The 25,778-nt window shown below is 39.9% G+C and overlaps 1 protein-coding gene across 1 annotated transcript; it reads left to right on the forward strand.

Moving 5' to 3' along the window:
* Nucleotides 1-477: 477 nt before the first annotated feature.
* On the forward strand, nt 478-20,065 carry LOC139713696 (nischarin-like). Its single transcript, XM_071625401.1, has 13 exons — nt 478-558; nt 4,523-4,786; nt 5,416-5,560; nt 7,413-7,480; nt 8,389-8,484; nt 9,308-9,403; nt 11,400-11,543; nt 12,773-13,027; nt 13,669-13,836; nt 14,676-14,756; nt 16,104-16,188; nt 17,141-17,309; nt 17,770-20,065. The coding sequence occupies exons 1-13, from the start codon at nt 478-480 to the stop codon at nt 19,853-19,855; spliced, it is 3,738 nt and encodes a 1,245-aa protein (XP_071481502.1). The 3' UTR covers nt 19,856-20,065.
* The last annotated feature ends 5,713 nt before the right edge of the window (nt 20,066-25,778 follow it).

Genomic DNA, 25,778 nt, shown 5'->3' on the forward strand with positions numbered 1-25,778 from the left:
CATCATCATCATCATCACCATCATCACCATCATCACCATCATCATCATCATCATCATCATCATCATCATCATCATCATCATCATCATCATCATCATCATCATCATCATCATCATCATCATCATCATCATCATCATCATCATCATTTTGTTTTTCTTGACGAGCTAAAACTAAGTGTGACGAATTTGAGGATACCGTAGCAGGTCAGGTGGTGGTTCTTCTGCTTACATTCGATTCCTGTGGGTGGGACTTGTACTGTGGGAGCTGCCGTAGGCGTACGTAGCTGTGCATCAACCAGTGTTGGCTAAATGATGACGGTGTTATGTGGTGGCGACCACCCAGGCGAAGTTCCAGTTCTATCATGTCTTTTTCTGACAAAACTGGCTGACGGCGGCCTATTTATGCGCTTGATGAATATTTTATAACTTTGTGCTTATCAAGTATATGTTTTGCGTGAGTTAGAAAAAAGCCAAGCAGCGATGAATTCATTCGATGAGCAGGTTTCCTCACCAAAGAGGGAAGTACGTATCGTGTCCACAGCGGAGGTCGAGAAACACACAGTGAGTAAATTTACACAGTAGAAGAAGTCAGAGTTAGAAATACGTGACTGACTGAGCTGAGCGAGTCTGTCGTGGTGAAGCATTATCATCTTAAATTGGCATAAATTTACGCGCTAGTAGTAATGACAGTGGCAAAGGGGCTAGACCGTAATTTCTGTTGACACCTGGCATGGCTGGGCTTGTGTTGTTGTGAGTTGTGAGTTGTGTATTTTCAACATTGTGAGCAGTACCCAATAGGCCTAGAGTCTAGACTATGTATGGTTGGACCTACTAGGTCTACTCATCGACCGCCTAATGTTTATTTGCTTGATAAGAATATTTAATACTGAAATTTACGTAAAAAACTTGACCTACGTGATTGAGAAAATCCAGCTCTATTAAATGCCGTTGACAGTTCCCTTTTCAATTCGAAGTTTCAGTGCAAAAATATCGCCGACCAACTTGCGTGGCCTCATTTCAGCTCCCTGTGGTAACGCCCGTATAGGATCGACCGCTGTTTTTGCATTGACAATGCACGCAAACCGAGCTGTATTGAACACGAAGCCGTTGTACGAAGCTTTTTAGAAACTTCCATAGACATTACATTACGATTCGGTGAAAATATTCGGCAAATATTCATTCGAAATTTTTTCCTTGATTAAAACCATTAATGAACAGTGAATTTTCGCGTTTTCCCACACCATCCTCATCAACATTCAAAGCCAATCCATTTTTATGTGCTTTGCGCACAGTGAAGTGCGTATTAAGCGTTCAGTGCGCCAATGAATACACGGTCGGTTTAAAAGACAGTGGTCGATGTAGGGCTATCGTACTGTATTGTGGTATGATGGTGCATAGTCATAGGTAGTACAGCCAAGCAAAACTGGTTTGCATTACATTGAAGAGCTCCCTAGTTAAACCAAGGAGGTTTTATACATGGAGTTCCAACTGGCTGTAATTTATTCAAACAGTTGTCAGATTTCTATTGATGTACAAAAGAATTCCAGTAGTGCACTTGTGCCTTTGATGATCGATGTTCAACGCCGCCGTCTTGCTGAGCAATCTGAAGATTCATTTTGAACGTTATCATAATGTCGGCCATATTTTGATTATCCAGTTATTAAATGAAATGAAATTTCACTTAATGATAGAGCACGTAAAACAAAAGTCAATTCTGTTCAGAAATTTGCACAAAAGAGTAAATCAGAGCTGTGTTATGTGAAAATGTTTAAAACTGTACCATCCTGGAAAGCTGGTTTTATCACTTTTCGACTTAATTTCCCCAAATGAAACTAACATGTAATAATCTTCAAGTATAATTCTTTATTGATAGATATATCAGATTAGTGCCCGCGCATGCCCAGTCGAGTAATTTTCATTTTTCATTTCAGCATTTTTTCCTCAATTTCTGTTTGCGCATCCTCGTGTCTGTACCACCTAGCTTTTATAAGAAGGATAGCGAAAAGTAGAATTACCATCACAAAGACACGATCTTCCTTTGAAAGTGGCTGGTGATTATGCAATGAGACACGAGTCAATTGTCTTCGTATCGGCGCGGCAGATCCTGTTTGGCACATGCTTCAAATATTTTTGAGCGGCGGCTTCGAACATAGATCAAAGGGAATAACTCTGTTGTTACTCCATCTCTTCAACCTCCTTGGTTAAACACTATCCATGCTAACAACTGCGGTCTGTTTACAACTGATTTTTACAACTTACAAGGCAAGGAAGGGGGAATGCCCTGGGGTTAGCAGCTCCCCTGTCATCATTACTCCTACTTGGTCATGTTAATGTGAATTTAGTGGTTAGTTTAAAAATTAATTTACTTTGATAATCGTAGCCCCTTCCGGCTTCCCTAACTGTTTTCAGCACCACCAAACTAATTTACTCCAGATTTGCCGACTATGGTATTGGTATGGTTAATGGAAGCTTGAGTTTAAATTATAATAAAATACTAAACCTTCCAATTTTGACAGGGTGGGAGGCTCCCTCTGCTCTGAGAAGAAATCCAGGAGACACTGCCACACTGCATACTATAGATCTAGAATCTAGCAGTACCAAGTAGTAGGAGTGGTAGTGGGTCTACTTCAATCTCTTGGGTTCTTGCAAAGAAGGTTTGCTTGCAGAAAGAAATTTTGTTGAGTAGATTCTACTAGATCTAACGTCAATTACCATTAAGTCGCCACTACCTAAAGTTGGAGGGGGGGGACAAAACCATTGTTAATGCGAGATTTTTTAATTTTTTTTATTTCGAATGGATTTTAGGTGGCAGATTAACAAAGTTTGTAAATTTATGCATCCTAAATTGAAGTGTGTGTATAGCAGGTAACACATGCGCTAATGTGGTGCGCTATTGGCGGCGAACTAAATCAGTGGCTATCATTAGTTCGCCAACCCGGGAGTGCATAGGAAATATACACAGGTAAATGCGGTCATTAACATTAGGCCTAGAGTAGTATCTATGTGTGGACACCTGACCACATGAGAATTAGGTCACTGCTATCACGGTATAGACATGTCACTTCCCAAATGTTCGGTGCTTCTCATCAGAGCCTGTTCAGCAACTGGATGAGGGTTTGTGGTGTGGCGCTTCAGACAGTGGATGCCATTTGTGCTTTGTGCTCTTCGAAATGGATATACAGGTGCTCATTGTAACGTTAACTGTAACGTTACTTGAAGGGATTATCTGGCCATGGTGTGTAGTTGTAGCGCAACCTCCTTTCTTTCTTTCTTTTTTCATAAAGTAGAGGTTCTTCATCCCTCTGAGTAGAACGTAGGGCATATTCGCACAGTCTACTGTAAACGTGGAAATTTTCGCGGTACATTAATTTTCGCGGATTTCGCGCTACGCTCGGCTAGCGCGAATTCAAAAACGCGCGAATATATCTTCACAATTTTCTACGCACATTTTGAACGGGATGAATTGTGTGCGCTTCATCGATGATCCTGCTACGTAGTACAATGTACAGGCATGTTTACGCTACTAGTACTGTGCGAAGAGACGATACCCTAGATTGCTGTGTACTGTAGCATGCATGTGTGCACCGCACGCATCGATGCTACAGTCCCCCGTGACTACGGTACTAGAGTCACAGCTGTACTACGTATTTGAGTGCTTGTACTCGCAGTCGAGCCGCTCGCTACGTCGCTTGTCGTACGCTGGCATAGCAAGCTATGCAGAGGCTTTGGATGAAAGCAGTGAATGTGTACTACAGTAAAGTAACCTGCTGCGGAGCGCGAATTTAAGAACCCGCGAATACGTTTTCGAGCCGCTCAGCGCGAAAAATTAATCGCGCGAAAATATTGACGTTTACAGTAGTCTACAGAAAGTACAATCAAGATTAAATAGCTCATTATTACTGGTCAAAATATTAAATAGTACCAAAAAAAAAGGTTTTCCCAGCCAATTTCATTGTTTTGTCATTCAATTTCATATGATAAAAGCATTTGAATATGCTCATGAATGCAGCATGCAGTGAAGCATCATCGTTCAGAATTGTTTATCTTTGTGCAAATTAACTGATGTGGAAACCGATCTGGAAATTGCGCATTCCAATTCATTGAATGTGTGTATATTTTTGGTAATGGTTATTCATCACATCTCCACGTATCGTAAGGCTTATGCCAGCCCTTTCTGAATATTCAAATTCTTACATGGGCAAACACCTTCATGATAGGAACATTCAAATTTAATCTGTAAGATGTCCATGAAAAGGACATTATTCATACTGTTTAATTGAATGTTGAAAATATATTTACGTGGATCATACATGATGAAAAATTAATATGTAAAGTGAAGATTATAAACACAATATGATTGGAGTAAAAATTAAAGATAACAAAAACAATGTGATGATTATGATGAAAGGATAGATTTATATGAAAGATCACATAAAATACTGAGCAATAGAAAGATAAACAGATAAAGATATTATTAGTTTAAACCTGGGAAGAAACAGCCATCATTTTGTTGATCTTCCACCAGGTATACACCATTCAGGTGTCTGTGGAGGACTGTCAGTGGACAGTCCAGCATCGCTACAGTGAGTTCCATGAGCTGCACGAGACCCTGGTGAGCCAGGGGAAAGTTGAAAGGTCGTTGCTGCCCCCAAAGCGGCTGATTGGTAACCTCTCGAAGAGCTTTGTGGAGAAGCGGCAGCGAGACCTCGAGACGTATCTGGCCAAGGTCCTCCAGTCCAACCATATCATGCCTAAGCCACTCATGCTCTTCCTGGAGTTTGATATCTACGTAAGTGTGTCATCTGCCTGGAAATCGATCAGATCAAGGGGGAAAAAAAAAGGAAACATTCAGGGGATAGCAAACTTGCAATATTGTACCCAAAAAGTGTATACAATCAAATTAAAGCAATGATACAGCATTGTATGTGGTGTATACAGGCAGTCTACGTACAGTAATTCTGATGTTGTTTGTGAAGTTTTTTGAAACTACAAAGATTGAAACAACTACAATTGATCAAAGATTGGGAGAAACTTGATATGCACTGAGATTTTAATTCGTACACTGTTATATTTAATTCAGAATTTCTTTCAGCCAGATTGAAGAGTCCTTGCATTTTATGGAGCTGATATAAATCTTGGCATTTCTTGAATTCTTTACTTACATTGACATATCATATTTGCTGTCGCTGGTTGACGGTGATGATACAAACCATTAAAAATTTGCTCTGCATGATATTGTAACAGACAGACATATTCTGTATGGCATGATAAACTCTTTCACCAGTGGATTGATAAAGTGATAAGTTAGTGATACCATGAAACAAGTTTTGCATGATATGGTAGATTACACAGTGCTTGGCAATCACATGTCTGTATATATACCAATACATGGATTTCTGTTTGACGTGTAATTTGTAGGACATCAATGGAGTATCACAAGCCCTGGCTGCAGAGCTCTTCGCAAAGGGAGACCTGATTCTGGCGAGTCAGGATGTGTGTGAAATGACTCCCATGCAGCTCTTTGCCATCACAGAGCGCCTCAAGATGCCTCTACCTACATGTGGTGAGTCGGATCCTGAGTCAGACTTGGGCTTCGTGTGGTCAAGGAGAGTGGTGCTGGTGGTGTTGCTATTGGTGTTGATGGTGGTGTTGATGTCACTGAACTCTATAGTGTAAGTGATGTTACGCACAGTGCTTGAAGCCAGCGCTTTGCTTTAGTTGGCACTGCCATTTTAGGACTCCATGTTTAGGCCCCGCCCACTTTACTATACGCTACTGTTGTGCAGAGGGTACGCAGAAGAAGCGCGCATTCCTCAGTGGAAAGGCACTTTGGTGTAAATTATGGGGCGCCAAGTATCGCATGGGCTATTTCATTACGAAATGGCTCTTTAGTCAACAAAATGAACATATCCTAACAAAAGAACTGGTTTTATGACAAAATGAACATTTCTTCAACGGAATGACTTATTTCAAAATGCCGTTTTGTAGACAAAATTACTCATTTCGTAACTAAATGGCCATGTAACACTTGGCACCTTATTGGTGCCCCATAGCAAAGTTCCAAAATGGCCGCCACCGGCCAGCACTTCGGTGACTTCAAACTTGTACCTACAGTGTAACAAGAGTGTAGTGGCTTTTTGGTGTGTAGTGCTCGCTAAGTGCGCACAGCGCCCCTTACACTATATAGAGTTCAGTGGTTGGTGTCGGTGTCAGTGATACTGATGGTGGTGGTGATGTTGCTGATGATGGGGGCGGTGGTGGTGGTAGTAGTGATGGTAGTTGCAGTGTTGGTGTTGATATTAGTGATGTTGTTAGTGATGGTGTCGGTGATGGTGGTGATGTTGGTGGTGGTGGTGGTGGGAGTTGTAGTGGTTGCAGTGTTGGTGGTGATGGTAGTGGTAGTGGTATAGTTGCAGTGATGTTGACATGGTGGTGATGTTGTTGCTGTGGTGATGATAGCAGTTTTGATGGCTGTTGTTGTCATTGTCATGGTCTTCATCATGAGCTCACATATATATTGTCGACCTTACTTCCAAGCAGCACCCTCTCATTATCAATAAATATTTTGTCTGCAACATTTGTTTGAAAACACTCTTCCTGTTAATAGGCACTATTCTTGGTCGTAGTTGGGTTATTTTATGTTCTTAAATTCAGCTGATGTTTGATAAGAGTTTTGAAATTGCCAGTCTAAGTAGAACTTTAATCAGAGTAATACTTTGAAGTTTGAACATTTGAATGGTGAGAATACTTTAATACACATGTATTCTATCTTCACTTGGTTGATACATGTACATACTGGCAATGACATAAAGAATACTTTTGGGATGATCCTTGAAAAGAAAAAAAAAATTATCTGTAACTCAAGCTGCAGCAGAGCATTCTCAATAGATTGAAGAAGTCAGGCGTGTTAACTACAATGTAGTAGTAATTAATCTAAATAAGCCAGACAATTTGTAATTAGCTCATGTATACATTGGTACAAATGACCTTTCTTTTTTCTCACGTGGTTAGGCACTTCACTCGTTTTCAAAGCAGTACAATGTATAAGCTTGCCCGATGTAACCATTTATGGATTTCATGTTGAAATAAGGAATGAATCTGCGTTTAGACCAGGTGACCAGAATAGTCCCTCAGTTGACATTTTAGCAGGCATCCATTTCAGTTTTGTATTGAATACAATAAACAACCCTTTTCTTTTGATATTGCCAAATATTAGGCTTGCTGTCAGGTGGATGTTTTGGCAGGTGCCATTTAAATAAGGATAACGTGCATAATCATGAGATCACAGATACCAATCTTAGTGAATTAACAAACCAAAATGCCTGTTGGTTCAAATGACCTTTTTCTGCTCATGCACAAAGTGGAATTACAAACTCGTCTCTTGGGTTAACTCTGACTACTCTTCTTTATTCTAGATTCTGATGATGCCCATAGCGACATTGGACACATCATGGACTTCATGTCTAGACTTAAGTATCTTCGGGTACGTATAATGTTTTCTGTCTGTGTACACTACTGTGTCATCCACAGGTGTGACAGTGTTTCTAGACCAACCTTTTTTGCAGAATTCAAAGCCATTCACATTTGATTCCTGATGTGTTTCAGTAATTTGTCAAACTGGTGCACATTCTTTGCCAACAATTCTGGCTTATATGGAAGCTGAGAATGAACTGTGCACTTTGCTGTCTGCGTTCTGTGTGATGAGTGAATGTCAAGCAGTAATAGAGGAAATTGGGCCATTATTCTGTGATATTGACAAAGGAAGAATGTGAGCTAGAAAGTTTTGAAATTGATGCATGGGCTTGACGTGATGATTCTGCAGAAAAAAAAAGACAAGAATTGAAAACAACGGATTTCATAGGTAAACATTGTGAGAATTAAACTGTTTCCTAAGTGTACCAAGGTAATGATAAAAAGAGAGGTTAATTGCCTCGTACGCTGCCAACTGGCAATTTGTTATATTTAGATGTTGAATTAATCATACTCATAAGATACTATTAATAAATCTCTTTGTTTTACTTCTAAGGCTAAAATGATGGTACCATATGAGTCATGTGGCATTGGAACAAAAGACTTTGGTTACTATGCTAGTTGTGAATCATTTCCCATCACTCAGGAAATACCTAGGGTACACATGCCATGGTAAGGTCATTTTGTACAAATTTCCTTGTCTTCATGTGCATGTCCCATTTCCTCTTTTTTTTTCCTTAAAAAAACAAACAAACTCTGATCCCACAATTCTTTTCTCCATGGATATTTGTGTAGGTTTCCTTTCCCCTCACTTTATAATGTAGTCCTAGGGTATGTGTGTTAGTACAGGGCCTTTCGCTGGTCCATTTTACTTTATCATCTCTTCAGCGATTCCACTTGCTATTTTTTGACCCCTTGCAGATTGTAGGATCTACTGCCAGGCTTGGTTCCAGCTCCAGAAAAGTAGATGAATTACCCTATGACCTTTCCTACTTCAAAGCAATCAAACATCTACAGGTACTTCAGTTTCAAGAAAACTTCGCCAACCTTTCTTTAAAAAAAATAAAGAAAAAAGAAAAGAAGAAGGAAAAAATTGATGATCAATGATAACTACCCGAAGTTTCAGTGCTTGAATTTTATCACTTGTCCTGTCTGTGTAAGTGTATTATCTGTTTGACATATTCAGGAAGCTTGGATTTCACTACTGAAGTGGACATGAGGGAAATATTTGTAAAGATGCAAAATATTTTAAAGTTTATTTCATCCATTGACTCTCATTGTTGGTATTAGACATTAGTAAGTGGCCAGAGACATGTATCCAATGCACATTTTAGTTGCCTTCAAATAAAACACTGCTAAATGATAAGTACTGGACAACAGAACCTATAGCAAATGGGCACATAGAAACAACTATGACATTTTAAAGAAAATGCAAGACTTGTCAGCAAAATGTTCAGAAAGTTAATAGGTACTAGTACAGTATGTTGCCTTGTTCGATGATTTCTGAATGATTTATGTGGTTGTATAATCTTCCTACACTTCCAAGTTTCATTTTCTTTGATCTCTAGCTGTTGAATCACTGCATTTGTTTTTTTCAACTGACGAGTCAAGAGAGTTTGGTTTTCCTTTAGTGTAATAAATTCACAGTGGCTATTAGATTTATAGCTACTCGAGACTGATACTGTATCTTTGTGGCTTCATGATTAGGTTTTGGGAATTTAAGTGTAAGTTATACATTGAGAACTTGCCATGTTGCTGGCCAAATACACATAGGACTATATTTCACAGTGAAAGTAACGTATGAAACTATTAAACTTGAATATGCTTTATCTCTTTGTAGATTGATGTCTGTAATGCGAAGCTCATCGCTGGCATAGAGGAAGTGAAACGGCACATTACTTTCCTGGCTGTGAACCGAACACTGTCATCTTTACAAGTGAGTTCTTGCCTGCATTCTGTATTCCTTAAAGTGCAGTGTCTGCTACTGGCATGCATTTGAAAAAAAGGAAACTTCCCTCCGTGTTTAAGTTACCAAAAACCGTCAAGTCTAAGGCTACGTTTGAGCGCTCAAAGGCAAACCAAAGCGAACCGATCTAAAGCTACATTTTATTTGTAAATGAGTGTCGTATCATACATATGCCAGATTTTGAGCATGCGAACGTTCTGCAGAGAAAGCGTACCTCATGAGTTATTTTTTAGAGGGCGTCAGACGTTTTGTAACGACAGGGTCATGTACACAACTGATGCACTTACACTGCTTACAGGTGTCCCTAAAAAAGAAAATTGACTCTTTGCATCATGACGTATAAATGCGTGTCATGATCGTTCTTCTCCTGCCAGCTTCTGGTATGGTTATGGTATACTTTTGGAGCACATTGGAAAGTGGTCCACTTTTTGCTCGGTATAGTACAGTAAGGTACACTTCTGGCACGTTCCAGCGCTCCTGTGGTGCAGGTATATTACAGAATAGTACGCTTTAGAAGAGCACTTGAACACACCCAGACAAACAAATCAATGAAAGTTTGATTGAAACCAGACAAAGAAGTTGAAGAAAGTTGTGGAGTTTTCAACTTTGAATATAATTAAATTCCTGCAAAATCCTGAAAGGGACTCTGTGATGTTTCCTGGTTAGATGCAACATTGACATATTACCTTACAGCTCTCCCTCAGGTTACAAATAATACACATCACTAAGGGCATTGATAAGAATTTCTCACACAAGGTACCTTTGGAACAGTCTCACATACTCAAGGCGATAGCCTAGAGCATTTGAACTGCTTTGGAGGTACCGAGTGTGGGTAATTGTACTAATGCCAGAACAAAATGATGTGTCATACTTATTTTATGAAATGATGAAGCAGATCATCAAAAGAATTTCAAGATGTATGTGTTAAAAATCCCACGGCAGCCATTTTCACGAGTGAAGTATTAATGACATTTTGCCTGGTCACCATCACAATGTGAAAGTGCCAATAGCCAATCATTATACTTTCAATAGTAACGACCGGTCATAAGCAAAATTATGTGATAGGCAATATAAATGCCTAGTCACATACACACTCTCAACCAGCTCAACCAATCATGTGATTAGGATCTGCTTCATCATTTTATAATGAATAATACTGTTAGTTAAAAATTGAAACAGAAGTATCAGTAATTCCGTTAGTAAAGCTCCCACTTAAAAAAAAGTCACTGCTGTTCACAGTAACTTTGATGCAAAGATGATATTTTTTTTTGTTTAAATTTCTTTCAAGACCAGGAAATTGTGCAGATAAACTTGTAAAAAGTTAAGACTATTTACCCCATCTCATTTGCTTAAAAGTGTGTTGTGACCAAAAACATTTGTTCTGCCTGAAACATTTTGGAACTACAAACTCCATAACTTTTCCTTTTATTTTATTATTATTTTTTTTGTCGGTCTGATTATGTCGAAACTGTAATTGTTATGAATAAACACTTGAACCTTCATTGGTATTACTTGCTCCTCAAACATGTCTGCCCTCGTTCATCTCCTGCATGAAGACGTCACCCAACAAGTCCTTGGAGATTATTGCTGCCAAAACCATCTTCTTGTCATTATATCACCTTTGATACCTGACTTTCACACAAAACCAAAATGAAATTTATGAAAATTTACAAATATGAGAGAGAAACAGGAACTCCTTCCTCATTGCATATGTTGCCAATTTGAGAATCAATTATAGATAAAGCAGTTGTGATGCTTTTAGAATTTTTGCTCCTGAAACAAAGGATTGGATATTAACAATAAAAGGCTATATTTTAAATTGAAAGAGAATTTTCAGCCCCACCTTTATGAAACACTATCATTGAATGATAGGAATAGTGAATATTGCGCCAAAACTGTGGAAAATGTGGTCTCTGAGATGTGAAGGGTTAATGGAGCATTATTGCTGTCTCATGTCCCTCATCAGGATATTCTTCTCCCGAATGCCGGTCAGTGGGAGGCCCTGGCCGGAGCCAGCGGTCAAGACCTCATGAAGGTGGTGCCGCCCTGGAGTGCAGTGAAGCAGGCTGATTTCAGCCACAACAGCTTGACCAGTATTGACCATTCTGTGGTAAGCATATCCTTCTAATCAGTATGCATTTTAGTAGTATGAGTGCATGTCAGTTGTTAATGCCAGATTATCATCATTATTTTGTTTTAATGTAGTTACAATCAAATTTTAAAAAAAGAAAAGAGAAAGGTATCCAAGCCATTTAGAGTGGCTGTCTAATTTTGATGGAAAAAATCACAGAACTTAGAAGAAATTGATCTAGCTATAAGAACACATACAGCAGCAAAATAATCTGCACTTGCAGACATGTACCCTTACAGTTGCACATTCCCTGTCTTCAGTTCTCACCTCACCCCCTACCCCTACCCCTTTTTCATTGACCCTCTTCACACTCCCTTTGTCCTCTGTGCCCCCCCCTCCCATATCCACCTAATGTGAAACCGTTGGCCCTGTGTCTTATCATCCTCTTTGTGCTTGAGCACTTAACTATAATTTGCCAGGTTACATGTACATTGTATCTCACCCTAGGCATTTGAGGGAGGGTGGGATGGTCTGATCATAATGTAACATAAACCCCACTCTATGTGACAAATAACAATCTTACAACAAAGTAATTGTCAAAGGCACATGGTCCCGGTGGTGTAGTCAAATGCGCATGCGGGCGCACGGCACAAGTTTCCTATAGAGACCTACGCTAGCGACTCCTCTTTAGCGCTTACACTGTGACCCATTTCCCCGAGTCCGAAGAAGTCCGATCCACTGTAGTCAGTGGTCCGATCACAGTTCGGCTCATGATTCAGCTGAGAGGGATGACAGCTTTAGCAAACTTCTTTTGTGATGTCATAATAAGAAGCACAAATGCAGGCACCCTGACATTACTACAGACTGCGTAATGCGCAGAGAAGACAACGAAGGCAACGTTACTTAGCAACACCTACGCGCTTTACTCTTGATGACAGCTCAACTTCGGCAATCTTCATATCAATGCTAACGGTGATCGGCAGTATCATCAACAGTGCCCTCTACACTACCGGGACTGTGCGCCTTTAATGCATCACAGATTATAAAAGATATGTAATCCTTACTTAGCGACAGTTAGTTTCAGAACAGATGTATGTGCCAATTGATGAAGAAAGACACACATCAGTGGTGCAGGTTGAGATATACAATCCTCTTGATTGGCTGTATATCTGTGCATTTCATACTATCCCTCTACATCTATTTTCTCTTTTGTCGGATTCACGGCTGCTGTCTCCGTGCTGATTCTCACTCCACCTCCCTCCCCACAGTGTTTGCTGCCACATGTACAGCAGCTGAACCTGAGTCACAACCAGCTGAGGGCAGTGGACCACCTCCAGCACCTCCCCGCCATGACCCACCTCAACCTGTCCTACAACCAGCTCTCCTCCCTGGAGAACCTCAACACCCGGCTGGGCAACGTCCACACCTTGCTCCTGACCAAAAATGACCTGTCCAGCCTGCAGGGCCTCTCCAAGCTCTACTCGCTGGTCAAGCTGGACATTCGCTCAAACATAATCGAACACGTGAGTTTTAGATCGATTATAAGGTTTTAATTGGCAACTTATGATGTCAGGATGTGCCCATATCATATGTACCCACTTTACTCGATGTCCATTGACGAAACAGATTGTTGTGGATTGGTTTATGAAGTGTTTGGATGCAATGTTATGATATGAGAAAAGATGATGATTGGAGAAAAGGTAATGATAGGGGAAAACATGATGAAATCAAGTGAGGGTGGAAAGCAAATATGCTGTATGTCTATCTTTATCTATTTACTTCATCTTCATGCTCAAAATGCATGAGCACATAACCATGCATTTCAAGCTCAACACAATTTCTGAATTACATGTGAATCTTGTGAAAGAGGAGATGGGATCTTTATTCCCAAGGATCAAGGCCTTTATAAATGTGTCGTCCATAGAGCTGTCTTGTAATTGCAGCCTCTGTTTGAGCGAGAGAGAGAGAAATGTGGGAGTAGTGCTCAGAAGGACAGATATTGAAATACCTTGAGAGCGAGAAACCCCTTGTTTCATTTTTTATGTATCGCTGGCAATGTAGCCAACTCCTGGAAGGTAAATTTTCAGAGTTGCCAAGGACTTGGAGGACAGAAAGCCCACTGACTCTACTCCCCTGGTGTCCCCTTCTTCATGTTGATTCACAGGTGGTGGAGATCCAGCATGTCTGCAACCTGCCCTGTCTGGAGCAGCTCCTCCTCAGCGAGAACCCTGTCACCAACGTGGTGGACTACCGTACCAAGGTCCTGGAGCTCTTTGAGGATCGCTTCATGGAACTCAGTCTGGACGGGCACAAGCCGTCTGAGAAGGAGAAGGTGGGATTCCATTTTGTCAAATATAAAATGACTCACAAAATGTGACCACGGCCCTATTTCATAAGAGATGTTAGGATATCAACTCTTGCTAGAATTGCAACTTCCCATAGCAAGAGCCAGTCGGGAAGCTGGATTCTTGTCATTACCATGACAATTGCCATTCTAGCAAGAGTCGCCATCATATCAACTTTTTTAATGAAATGGGGCCCAGTTCTTTCCATTTCCAACAAGTTTTAGAGTGTGGCAAGACTGCCATACTTAACAGTTTTTGAATTGTGCAGTGGTAGACAGGAGAGGAAAGACTCTTTTTTTTTCAAGTCCTTGTCTTCGGACTTCGTATTTTTTTTTAAATCAATGATGCAATGATGCCACCACAGCATCATCACCCACCATTTACTCAAAGAATGTGACTTGTTATTGAAGAAGTTTGAAGCTCATACACAAAATGTGAATGGCAAGCATCTTTCTTACCTGCCAACTGTTCAATGTAGGAGAAGCATTTTCTTCTCTTTTTACCGGAAATGTAGTTGTTGTTTTTTTCACCATTGTGTTTCTGTTTAGTGTTAATGGGATCATCTGTTTGTGGTGAAGTAATTGGAAGTGATGAAAATTCCTGTCTTTACATATTTTACTCCCATCTGGTCCGATTTGATGAACTTTAAGGTTGGCAGAAATGGTCTTGATTTTTATCCTACACTCAAGTATGACACTATGATCCTTGCTGAATAGTTACACAAAACAATGCTATGTATACTTACACTAAATATATGAGGAGGAAAGCTTTCAGGAGCTTGTTATGATTACGTTTTTGTTATGAATTGTTACCTCCACGCATGCAGGACACTGTCAACATTCTGAAGGCAATCAAGAAATCCAAAGACTACCGCCCCTTTGTGGGATCAAAGCACAACTCTCCCAAGGTTTGTACATCAGTTGATCATCCAATACTTCTCCCTGTCCACTGTGTGTTTTATTAGACATGCACAAGAGATGTTGCTTTTTAGAGGCATATACTGCAAAGGTATTGTTCTCTTTGATTTGATATTTACATTTTGCATATCAAGATAGGATATGATTCAACTTACAGGGATACTATACTTTGTAAACAGCCGTGACTCTAGCAAGCATTGCATGATTCTAAAATGATTTTGTAGTGAAAATATTGACTAATCTGAAGATCAATTTAGGTTGAGTAAACCTTCCCCCCTCCCCCCCCCCCAAAAAAAAGATTTCATTATCAGTTCCAATATTGCACTAAATCACAGATGAGACTTGGTAGAGCAGTATGTCTCAGTTTCTTACCCGTTATCATGTATTTGATAGCTGTTGATGAGAGAGTCTTAATTTATAAGACTTTTCTCTTTTTTATTTTGTTTTTGTGTAGAATGTTCATACAGATCTGAAAAAGGAATGCTATGAATTTCTTGATATACAGTACCACATTATTTGTGTATAATGCCTTTCCTTTTGTTGTGCACTTCACAACATTATTTTCATTTCAGTGTGCATCACATCATCGAGGTTTGGAAAAAGTTGTAGACAGATCTCGCCTTCCTAGTTACAATTACTCTCATCAAAATTTCTTGTAACACGATTCCATCACATTTCTTCCATGCACTTGCTCACTAAAGATCAAGCCAATTCAGAATACTGTACTCTTCTGTTGATCACTTCTTTCTGAGTTCTGTAACAATTTGTTACTTGTAACTTACCCAAAAGCTGTCCGGAAAAGAAACAGAGATGCATTTTTCAGACAGCAATGCACAAAAAGCCAAGAGCACAATGAAGATCAAAGATATTCTGCCTAATCTCACTTGTATCTTAAGCACCAGTTACAAGTTAGCACATTGTATGCTGTAAGCAAATTCAAGGGAATTTAATGTCTTCTACTTCAATTCAACATTTTTACAGCCTAAAGGAACAAAATCAAGTCACATTTATGACTGCATCATGCTTCCAAATTGGAAAAATATTGCCTTAAAATGAGTAAGAAAGAAGTGAAGTAGGTAGTGTACATGTGTGGGCACAGCTGGGTCTATTTTGTTACATTTCAGAAATGAATGACATTCTTGTCATGGTACACTTCTACTTTGAGATATAACTGCTTAACTAGCAGGTAGACAGCATTTTTTAACTTTTGCAAACAATTTCGGTCTCCTTTGATATCAGTTATGCTTTTATTTCACCACCGAAGTATGCACATTTTCCAACAGATTTTCTTTTTCTTTTGTTTTGTGTTTGTTTTGTTTGCTTGGTGCATCCCGCAGAAAGTAGTCCACGAGGCAGCGATAGCAGACCCTAGTTCATCCAAGAAAGGCTCTAATATTTCCTCCTTACCTGCTAACCTCACAGGTGACTTCCAATGTCCAGCTAGTAGAAAAACATTAGGCACTTCACATCAGATTTTTCTCAAGATTTCACTCTGATCTGTACAGACAAGGAAATGCTCGCCTTGCAGATGCAAATAAACCCAATTTTTTTTACGTGACAAATTTCATTTTGGAAAATGATTTCCAAAAGCCATATTCCTGTTTGTAGTTGAAATAGACAAATAATGACAGAAATCATAAATGGGATGGAACCATTGAGTCTCAATGACTCTACTCAACTGCACATGCCTTAACATTGTGAACATTTAGAATTGATTTTGTGTATTGACAGCGCATATGTGATGAGTGTATTCCATTACTTTTAGCAGTATGTTGCCAAAATGTGTATCGAATATATGCTGCTGTCTTTTAACTTTCATATCATAAAACTCAAATACATGTCACTGATACATGAGAGTGCAAGTGCCAAAGCATTGCAATCACAATACTGGTGATTGACAAATTGGCAACTTGTGATATCAGAAATATTCAGACATTTGATTGTAAGTTTAAGTTTATTTTTCAATTTCTATTGCTTGGGCTGTTTATTTCTAGCAATGTATTGAACAGTAAAATCCTGTAGTCTTAATTTATTCCCGTTCACATGGATGTCAAAGAATACAATACAATTGGAAGTTGTGTCCAGTGCAGTTTTCTCTGATGTCAAAACATTTTCTTGTACTTTGTCTTGTAATAGTCAAGGCTTTCTTGTGTAAATGTATTGAGATGTTTTCTGTTGTTTGACCAACCAAAGGCTGCAAACATGGGTTTACAGTGTAACAAACAAATTTTGTTTCCCTCTGACGAAATTCCTGCAAATATAGCTTAGGCAAAGGTAGGATAACCATAAAATTGCCTTGTGTAGTATTAGAAGGTGTCTTTCTATGTCCAGTGATATAACTGTCCATGCTGTGTGCTGTGTGCATGTTTCCCAGGAGACGACCCAGAGTTCAAGGCCAAGGTAGAGTCGCTACGGCAACAGGGGGGCAAGGCGTGGCTCAGCATCTTCAACGAGATGTCTGACCCCAGCGGGAGTGATGTTGACAGCGTCGCGGAAAAGAAGATGGGACAGGAGGGCAGAGGGAAAAAAGACAAATCAAAAAGGTATTAAGCAGTATATACGAGTTTACATTACTCTCTACAACCATTGTTTCCAGTAATTGAAATGAGTATCACATATCTATTGGCTTTCTGTGGTTTGTTTTTAAAGTCTCTTCAAAGTGCTCATACAGTGTAGGGCATGGAAATTATTTAGATGGTTCTGTTTTTTCAGATTTGTTGAAGGACAATTGCAAAAATTCGTAGCATTCCAAAAATTTTATTCTATATGCATAAAATATTCATACTCCCAGCTGCTCGTACTGTTTATAATATTTTGTAGTCTTTAGCTCAAACTGTGTGTATTCTGCATGTAATGTGCTGTTTTTTACATTGGATTCAATAGAAATGTATAGCTTTTCCAAAGTGGATTTATATCAGTCAGAGTGATGTATCTTTTATGATCTCTACAATGTGAGGTTCAAGCTTTAAGAAGTGAAAGATCAAATTTACACATTTATTTCAGAGCACGATCAAGGTCACGGTCACCCAAGCCCAAGTCTGGGCCGCCCCCGGACCAGCCACGCCCACTCCAGCAGGTCAAGTTGAGTCCCAAGGCCTTTGCCTACCACATCCTGGACGAGGTGAGCCGCCACAACCAGGCTGGCATCACATCCATCCCCAACGTCTTCTCCCAGCTCACTGTTTACTTCCAGGGCCCCAAACTCTTCACGTACGGCCCCAGGCACGAGGCCGCCGGCATGCCCCCTCCCGCCGTCAACGGTCCCACCCTGGAGAAGTACCTGAATCTGATGACGGCCCAGGAGCAGGAGGAGTTGGTTGGGGTTATCAGGGGGGTAAAAAGTGGCTCGGTCAAACTTGCTAGTAAGTCCCCCTCAGAGACGGAAGTTACGGAGGTCTTGAGTCATGTTTTGGCACTGCTAGGATGGACCGACAGGATAGAAAAACCAGCAGAAATGTCAGAAGATTCAAACGTTGAATCCAAAGTCGATCAGAGTGAGTCAAACCTAGACATCAATAATTCCCAGGGTAGTACAGTTGAGGATGCTAAGGAGCAGGCATCTGAAACTGTAGACAGCAGTGAGTTACAGGACACTAGTGTGGATACAGTTGCAGAGCAGCTGGAGCACACAGACATTTCAGTTAAGGTCAGTGATGAAAAGGAGAGTGCTGAGGAGACTGAAGATTTAGATTCATCTCAAACAGATACCACAGTACTAGATATTCCAAGTGTTGAGTTTGGCCATGAGATAACTGCACCTAACATCAAACCTCAAGTGCAGACACACAGACTTCCAGAGTATGAGGAGTCAGTTATGGATCATTTGTCATCTTGCATCCAGAGAAAAGAGCTGGTGATGAGCCCTTCCATGCAGTGCTTAGCTGTTATGTCTGCCAGAGAACTTGTCAAGTACTTCCACGAGAACGTCACGCAGATAGGACTTACTGCCGAATATCTGCTCCACGTGCTCTGGACGAACGTGATCACGTACGCATGTCCCACAGAGGAAGTGATTTCTTGCGTGATGCTCAGCACGAGGGCGCTGTATGTCTTGTCCGATAAGAACGTGAAGTTCCACCGCGAAGCGTGGAAAACCCATCGGCGCATGTGCAGCGACTCGGCCGTCAACAAGTCCCGGCTGAGGTCGGGCAGACTCGAAGAGGCTCCCCATGCCAGTGGAGTGATCCTTAATGCCACGGAATCCATGGAAAACAGGGTGCGCTGCCAGCATGTGATGCTGCTCTCAGACTTGGAAGAGGTCGTGGTGGGCCTGTTTGACCAGAAGATCCGACTCACTGGCCAGTCGGCCGAGAACACCATGACCTTGATCACTAGAAGCTTCAAAGAGACGCACAACTTCCAGCAGCAATTGATGCTGGCCCTGCCATGCCCAGCCAGTCCCCGGGAGGCAGACCAGAGGCCGGGGTCACCCATTGATCTCTACCAGGAGGCCATGAAGGCGAGGCAGGAAGCCGTCATCACGGAATACCGGCATCCTGGTGGTGTCAAGTTCACCTATGCAAATGAGGAAACAATCAATGACCTTACTTATCTGGTGGTGGAGAAGGTGAAGAGTCTCACCCACAATGTCCACGATGTTCATCTCTTGATGTACATGCTGCTCCATCAGATTGGGGATGTCATCAGCAACAGTGATTACGAACCCCCGGTGATTGAGACTACCCCTCGTTACCCGAGATCCCTCATCCTGACCAATACTCACGCTGCCCTGTGCGTGGAGGACCACGTGTGCTATCCCATTCCAAACTTCTCCAAGCTCCTCCCGGACAGCCAGCAGTACGCCGTCAGCGACGTCCAGCCGATCTTCAATCTCAAGCGGCTGGTGGTAAGCGACTTCTCATCCTGCGACATCACGCTGATCTTTGAGGTCATCAACGTGGAGGTCGACATCAGCCGGGAGTACTTCACGTCCGATGACCTGCAGGGAGGTGAGAGGCACCACACACCGGACGTTGTGTGGACATTGATGCTTCCCTCTCTGGAAGACAGAGAGAGGTTAATGAAGATGTTGTGTGGGCAGTGGAGAGACATGCATAATAAAGAACTCTCAATCCAGGTCAGTGCATAACCAATGACAGTTGTCGTCCATCAGCCAAATGAAAAATTTGCAGGGGGACAGTTAAGAGGTAATATGTTGCGTTGTAACTGACTTTTTAAAAAAAAAGTTTAGCACCGTGGAAAAAATTAATTTCAGAGAAAATAAGATTCTATCATAATATCATGATGCTCAATATAGATAAAAAAGTACTAGAGAAATATTTTTTGTCCCATGTCAAATGATGCCACTGATAAGTTTCATGGTAGTAGGGTGTGAAGTATGCCCTATCTATTTGGAATTAGTAATTTGACTCTTTGAAAGAAAACATCACCATAGTGCACTAATTTCGAAAAGCTGTAGTCTGGGAGGTAAGACCCCACAGGTGGGGCTCATTTGCTCATCCGATTTGTGGTAACTGGTGTTGCAGGCACAGCCTTATTTTTATTTAGTATGGGTGCCTTCACTCCTACACTGTGCAAATGATGTGCATAGTGGTTCTCTGCGTATACCATGCAACAATGTCTGACCACTTGATAGTCATGGGCTACACTTGAAATGGGGCACTGGTTTTTAGTACTACATAGATGCTTGCAATGTGATGCTTGGGTAGACGTGTCTCCCCTGTGATGAAGAGGTCAAATTTTAGAGTTGCCAATCCTCTTTGATTCTGCAGGGTGCTTCCTGATCTATAACTTCTAATATCTTTCATGTTTGGAGAAGAAGAATATAAAAATCTCTGTGATTCAGGAATTATAACTTGCCCACTGAGGTGTATGCACCACACGCAAGTATATCTCTCTGGTAGCTCTTTGGAATTTCGAACCTCATTGATATTGATGAGTGAATGCTGGCAGCACTGTGATCGGCCAGTTCTTCTGATGTGCCAAATCTTCGATCAATGGAAGGGAATTCTGTTGCTGGTCTGGCCAGCAGTTTGTACAACTCACCAACCATCTTCTGCTGGCCAAGCAGTGATGGGAAACCACCATGGAATAAACATGCTGCATCTTACCATGTAAACCGCCAAGGTAGTGAGTTTCCAGAGCCCTGACGTGACCATGCCATCTAGATTTGTCCATGAATGCAGTGTAAAGGAGCTAAAACAGGGCGTCATACACAGCCATGAAGCCAGCAACTCACACTCTCAAAAGTAATTCCTGTGATTCGCCTCATCAGGTTCCTACTGCCACTAGTGTCACAGTCTTTAAGGTTGATCAGGTGAAGTAAAACAAAAAAAGGGGGGGGGGAACAAAACAGCAGACAGGTCCATGTTTGAAGGCATGTTTATAAATGCATGTCTTTATCTGTTTGTATATGAGAATGTGCAATTTGAAATATCAACACCTGTAGGCTGTACCCAGCCTTTAATGCCAAATCTGGTCAGCCCCACTTCTTTGATATGCAAAGATTTCAGTTTGGCAAGTGAATACGCACTTTGTTATTCCCTGGATCTGCCACAGTACATACATTTGTAGGCTTGTTGAACAAAGATTTCAGTCATCTCTTCAGAGGGAACTTCTGATTTATAGTAAATAATTTTTGGGTAATATGTATGTCACTCACCTGTTGCTGTTCGGAGTCGACTGTCAATACTCATTTTGTTGATTGAGAGGCAAAACTATGAAATTTCACATAGTTTCATGCAGAGTTAAAAGTCCCTTGACATGAATTCGAAAAATGATGATGTGTATTTTGATACTGGCTATTTCTATTTCTGTTTATAGCAAAATAAAATATTTAAACAATTTGTATATTTCATCAGATTGAGTAAGATCTATAGTTTACAGAAGGAATTTATATTATTTTGTACAATTTATCAAGAGTATAAAGGATATCACATTGACATATATACAGTGTATCAACAAAACAGCTTGCCATTTACAGATGTACAGTTTATGCAATTTTATAATACCATGCTTTATATAGGTACTACTTTTTATAATGTGACACATTCAACCTCAAACAAATTGTTCCCCAGTTTGTCAAGTATTTGGCTGAATAGAATCTGAGTGCAAGTCCCCACCCATACTCAGAATGATTAATGTTTTACGTACATTTCATTGACGCTTTCAAATTATTTTCTGTCATTCTGGTGGATTCACTTGTATTGTATGTGGGAGCAGGGTATGTACCACGTTGTGTATGTTATCTTTATGCCAAATATACAGCAGAATGTATAGTAAATGTTGAATAGCCAGAACTGAATAGCCAGAAGGACTAGTAAAAACCTGAATCTTCATCAGTCTAAAAGAACTGCAGCCAGTCAAAAATATTTTTAAAGCAATTTGACAGATTCTAGCGAATGGATGGATAAAAATCATGTGGTCTGTGTGATTTCATCTGTGTGTAATAGTGCAGTGAATCGTATCAATTTTTTACATGCTGAAAGAAGTTTGGGCATTACTTTTATCTTGAAATCTACAATTGTTAAAATTGTATTTCCAAAGACTGGTATGACTATCAAAACTTGGTCAAAGGCAAATACAAATGTGACGGCTTAATGACTTGAATAAGTATATCTGGTTGTTATTATAAGGCATTTTGAAAACTTGTGGACAATAAATTATGACCGTGCAATCAAACATATATTTTATACGACACGTAAAAATTAACGCATGTACCCTTCCATGAAGATAATTTTACCTTTGTCAATATTTCTGTATTGTTTTGTACTCTTACGCTTTTATATTCGGAGATGTAGTTTTGACAGAGGAGTATTGTTTTTTTAAAGGCGATGTAAATTTAGTTTTATATGTGTTAATGGCAATTGTGTAATCACACCTAAATATTCTATTCAAATATTACCGATGAATGAAAGAAATAAAGACAGACTGTGAAACTTAAATCTCACAAACTTTCTATTCGTGTCTTCGATCACATCATTTCTTGGTACATGTATTGCATGCAGTCTCTAAGAAACTTGATCTTGCTTGTTTTGTTGATGACATCATGGTTCAACAAATTGTAAGCACTTCTCATTTTGCCAGGGACCTTTTAATATTATTACAAGGATTATAACAACAGGGACTTTTCTGTGCTTGTTCAGATTGGCGACAAATTAGAAATCAATTTAGAAATGCTTTTATGGCTGAGTGTTGGGTTCTCAGAAAATGCAGTCTTAGATGACAAGTGGCAACTAATACATGTATATTATTTGTGTTTAGTAATTCAAGAAAGTGTAATCGGTCATTACAGATAAAGGGAAACAAGGTTTGCTTTGATGAATACATGTTACAATGAGGGATTTCATCGATGTTTCCTGAAATTTCTCATTATGAAAGCTAGCGTTGCAAGAATATGACAATGTATAGATCAATGTTGTTTTCTGAATTGCCACTCAGGTATTGCAGTGGACGTTCATAATAAGAAGTCCTCAGGACCGGCACTGGGGAGAACACTTTGTAAAGAACATTCACACACACACGCGCATTCTTGTGAAAATTATCTTGCAAGTCCGAAAAATTATATCCTCGATGTGGCTTTTCTTTTACAAGCAGAGATTGCATTTACAAGTCTACTGATACTGAATTCTATTGGCCAAAGCGATTGTTATTGCATTTATTTGGGGGTTTTTTCCCTCCAAACCAGCTAGATTCTCTGAAATTGAATATCCATATCTAAACTGCACTGGGTCTTTTGCATAGTGTCCGTTACAACCGTGACTTAGATGTCACTCACATTGTAGAGACATGACATCAAATCATGTTCCTTATGCTATGTACATGTATCATGTATAGTGGCATTTATTTTTAACTGGAATGTTTATACATTGTATGTGAATAAAATTTGTGTGTGTATGTGGGGGGGGGGGGGGGGGGGCAAGATGGCAGTTTCATTGAAAGTACAGTTGAACCTCATCACAGAGAAGTCTCATTCATAACAAATCCCTTTTAAAACAAGGGGATTTTTACAGGTCCTCACTTTATATATTTCTTTGTTTTTGCACACTGGTATACAATGTTGTGAGAAACCTGATTTAACAAGGTAATTGTCATAGTTTTAAGGTCCTAGGAATAACAAGTGTATCAAGAGTTTGTTATGTGTAGATTTAAAGATAACAGTTTCATGAACCACCAGTGCATGTCACAGTACATTGGGACATATTAGTTGATCAATTTCTTACACACAGCAGAAATATCCCTGTGTGGAAAAACAAATAAAAATTATACCAGTCTGTCGAACACAGAGACTCCAACTCTTCCGTTTTCGACGGGAGATCTCCCGCCGAAAACCCATTTTTGCAAAATCTCCCGTTCTCCCGATTGAGATTTAATTTCTCCCACCCTGGCTCTGTGTCTCCCGTTGGAAAGGATTTTTTACTTATTGCTATCATATGTTGACAAAATAAGCCTTAGATAGCACCAGAGAGCATCTAGAACCCTAGGAACTTCGTGCTTCGCACACATAAACTTGGAGTCTCCCGTTTGCTAGGGGTTTCAGGCGGGAGAATCTCCAGATCAGAAGGTGCTTTGGGTTGGAGTCTCTGCGAACACATCTTCACAATAAATTTTGACAAACCATAACACTTGAAAAAGAGAAATCACACCAGTGAAGCATCACAAGGAACTCTTTAAAATATTTTTTTTTCACATATTTTTATTGGAACTCCTTTTTCCTCCTCCTCCTTTTAAATATGTCAATTCATTTTTGCAGTGAATTGTACAAAATAATAATAACATACCTCCCGTGTGGGAGAAACACATACATAAACATGAAAAATACAGAGATGTCGTACAAAAATGGTACCACTCTTGGTTTTGCTGGTTTTTGAGTCATTCATATGCAGCATGTGTGTCTCAATGGGCAGTGATCGGTTTTGCTTGTGTGCTTCAGTTTTTGTCAATGCCCTGGCATGTGAGAACTTAACAGGTCCTTAAATAGGTTAGAAATTAATTTGGTCATGAACATTATTGAAGTCGTACATTGACACAGCATGGGCCACAGCATCAATTTCAGAGACAGAATGAAGAGATCCATGACTTTTTCACACACGCTTCAGAGAAATGCAAATTTGTGGCCGCACTTTTCTCTTTGTGCCACTTGTTCTCTGTACAGCCAATGAAAACCAGACTGCAGAGCATTTCTTTAAGCTTGGTGTATAATGCCACAAACATTGCATAGACTGATAAAGTAATTCATTGCATGTACATGTAGTGTGCAAGTTTGTGCAGGACTATATTAAAAGCAAATGAAAAATTTTCTACGAAGCAACATTAAATGAATACACAGAAGATAATGGGTATCATTGATACAAAACTTGTACGCGATTCTTCCCCATTGTTAAATGTAGAGCCACAATAGTTTTATTGCTTTGCATACTTAAGTAGGCCTATTACAACTTGTTTTCAATCTGGTGTTAGTGAAACTGCCTAAATATCAATCCACTCCATTGATTCCCATTCCACTGATTCCCATTCCACTTTTTTTTTTCTCACAATATCATCTTATATCAAGAAAAAAAAAATACATTATAAGATTATTCAAAAAGGAATGTCTTTGCCTCATGACAATCAGATCACATTATCCCATTTTGAGAAGACATTTCCAAGAATTGTACACTTAATAACTTGCAGCCATGACATTGATATTTTGCCCTTTGTCTGCAATAGTGAATGTGACTTTTTCTTGCTGCTTGTAATCAATGTATCGTAGTGCTCTAAAATATGAGAACAAGATTTGGAAAGAATCAAATGGCTTAAAAAAACAGATTATCTGATAGAGTTGCGATATGGAGTCGTATAGAATGCCAATGCTAACAGCAACCTGTCCGACAACTATTCCTCCTGAAGTTAAACTGCAGATTTTGTGCAATGGCTTCTTATACATTTTTTCAGTCCTGTCATGCCCTGTAATACCATCTCATACCCTGCCTTTTGCGAATGAGCTTGCTCACTCAGAGGTATTAGTCATCTGTCCAGTGGAGTTACTTCAGAGCTCACACAACTATTCACCG

The sequence above is a fragment of the Diadema antillarum genome, unplaced genomic scaffold (assembly GCF_040938485.1).
Source record: "Diadema antillarum isolate AM-2024a unplaced genomic scaffold, OU_Dant_1.0 seq00002035_RagTag, whole genome shotgun sequence".
NCBI classification, from domain to species: domain Eukaryota; kingdom Metazoa; phylum Echinodermata; class Echinoidea; order Diadematoida; family Diadematidae; genus Diadema; species Diadema antillarum.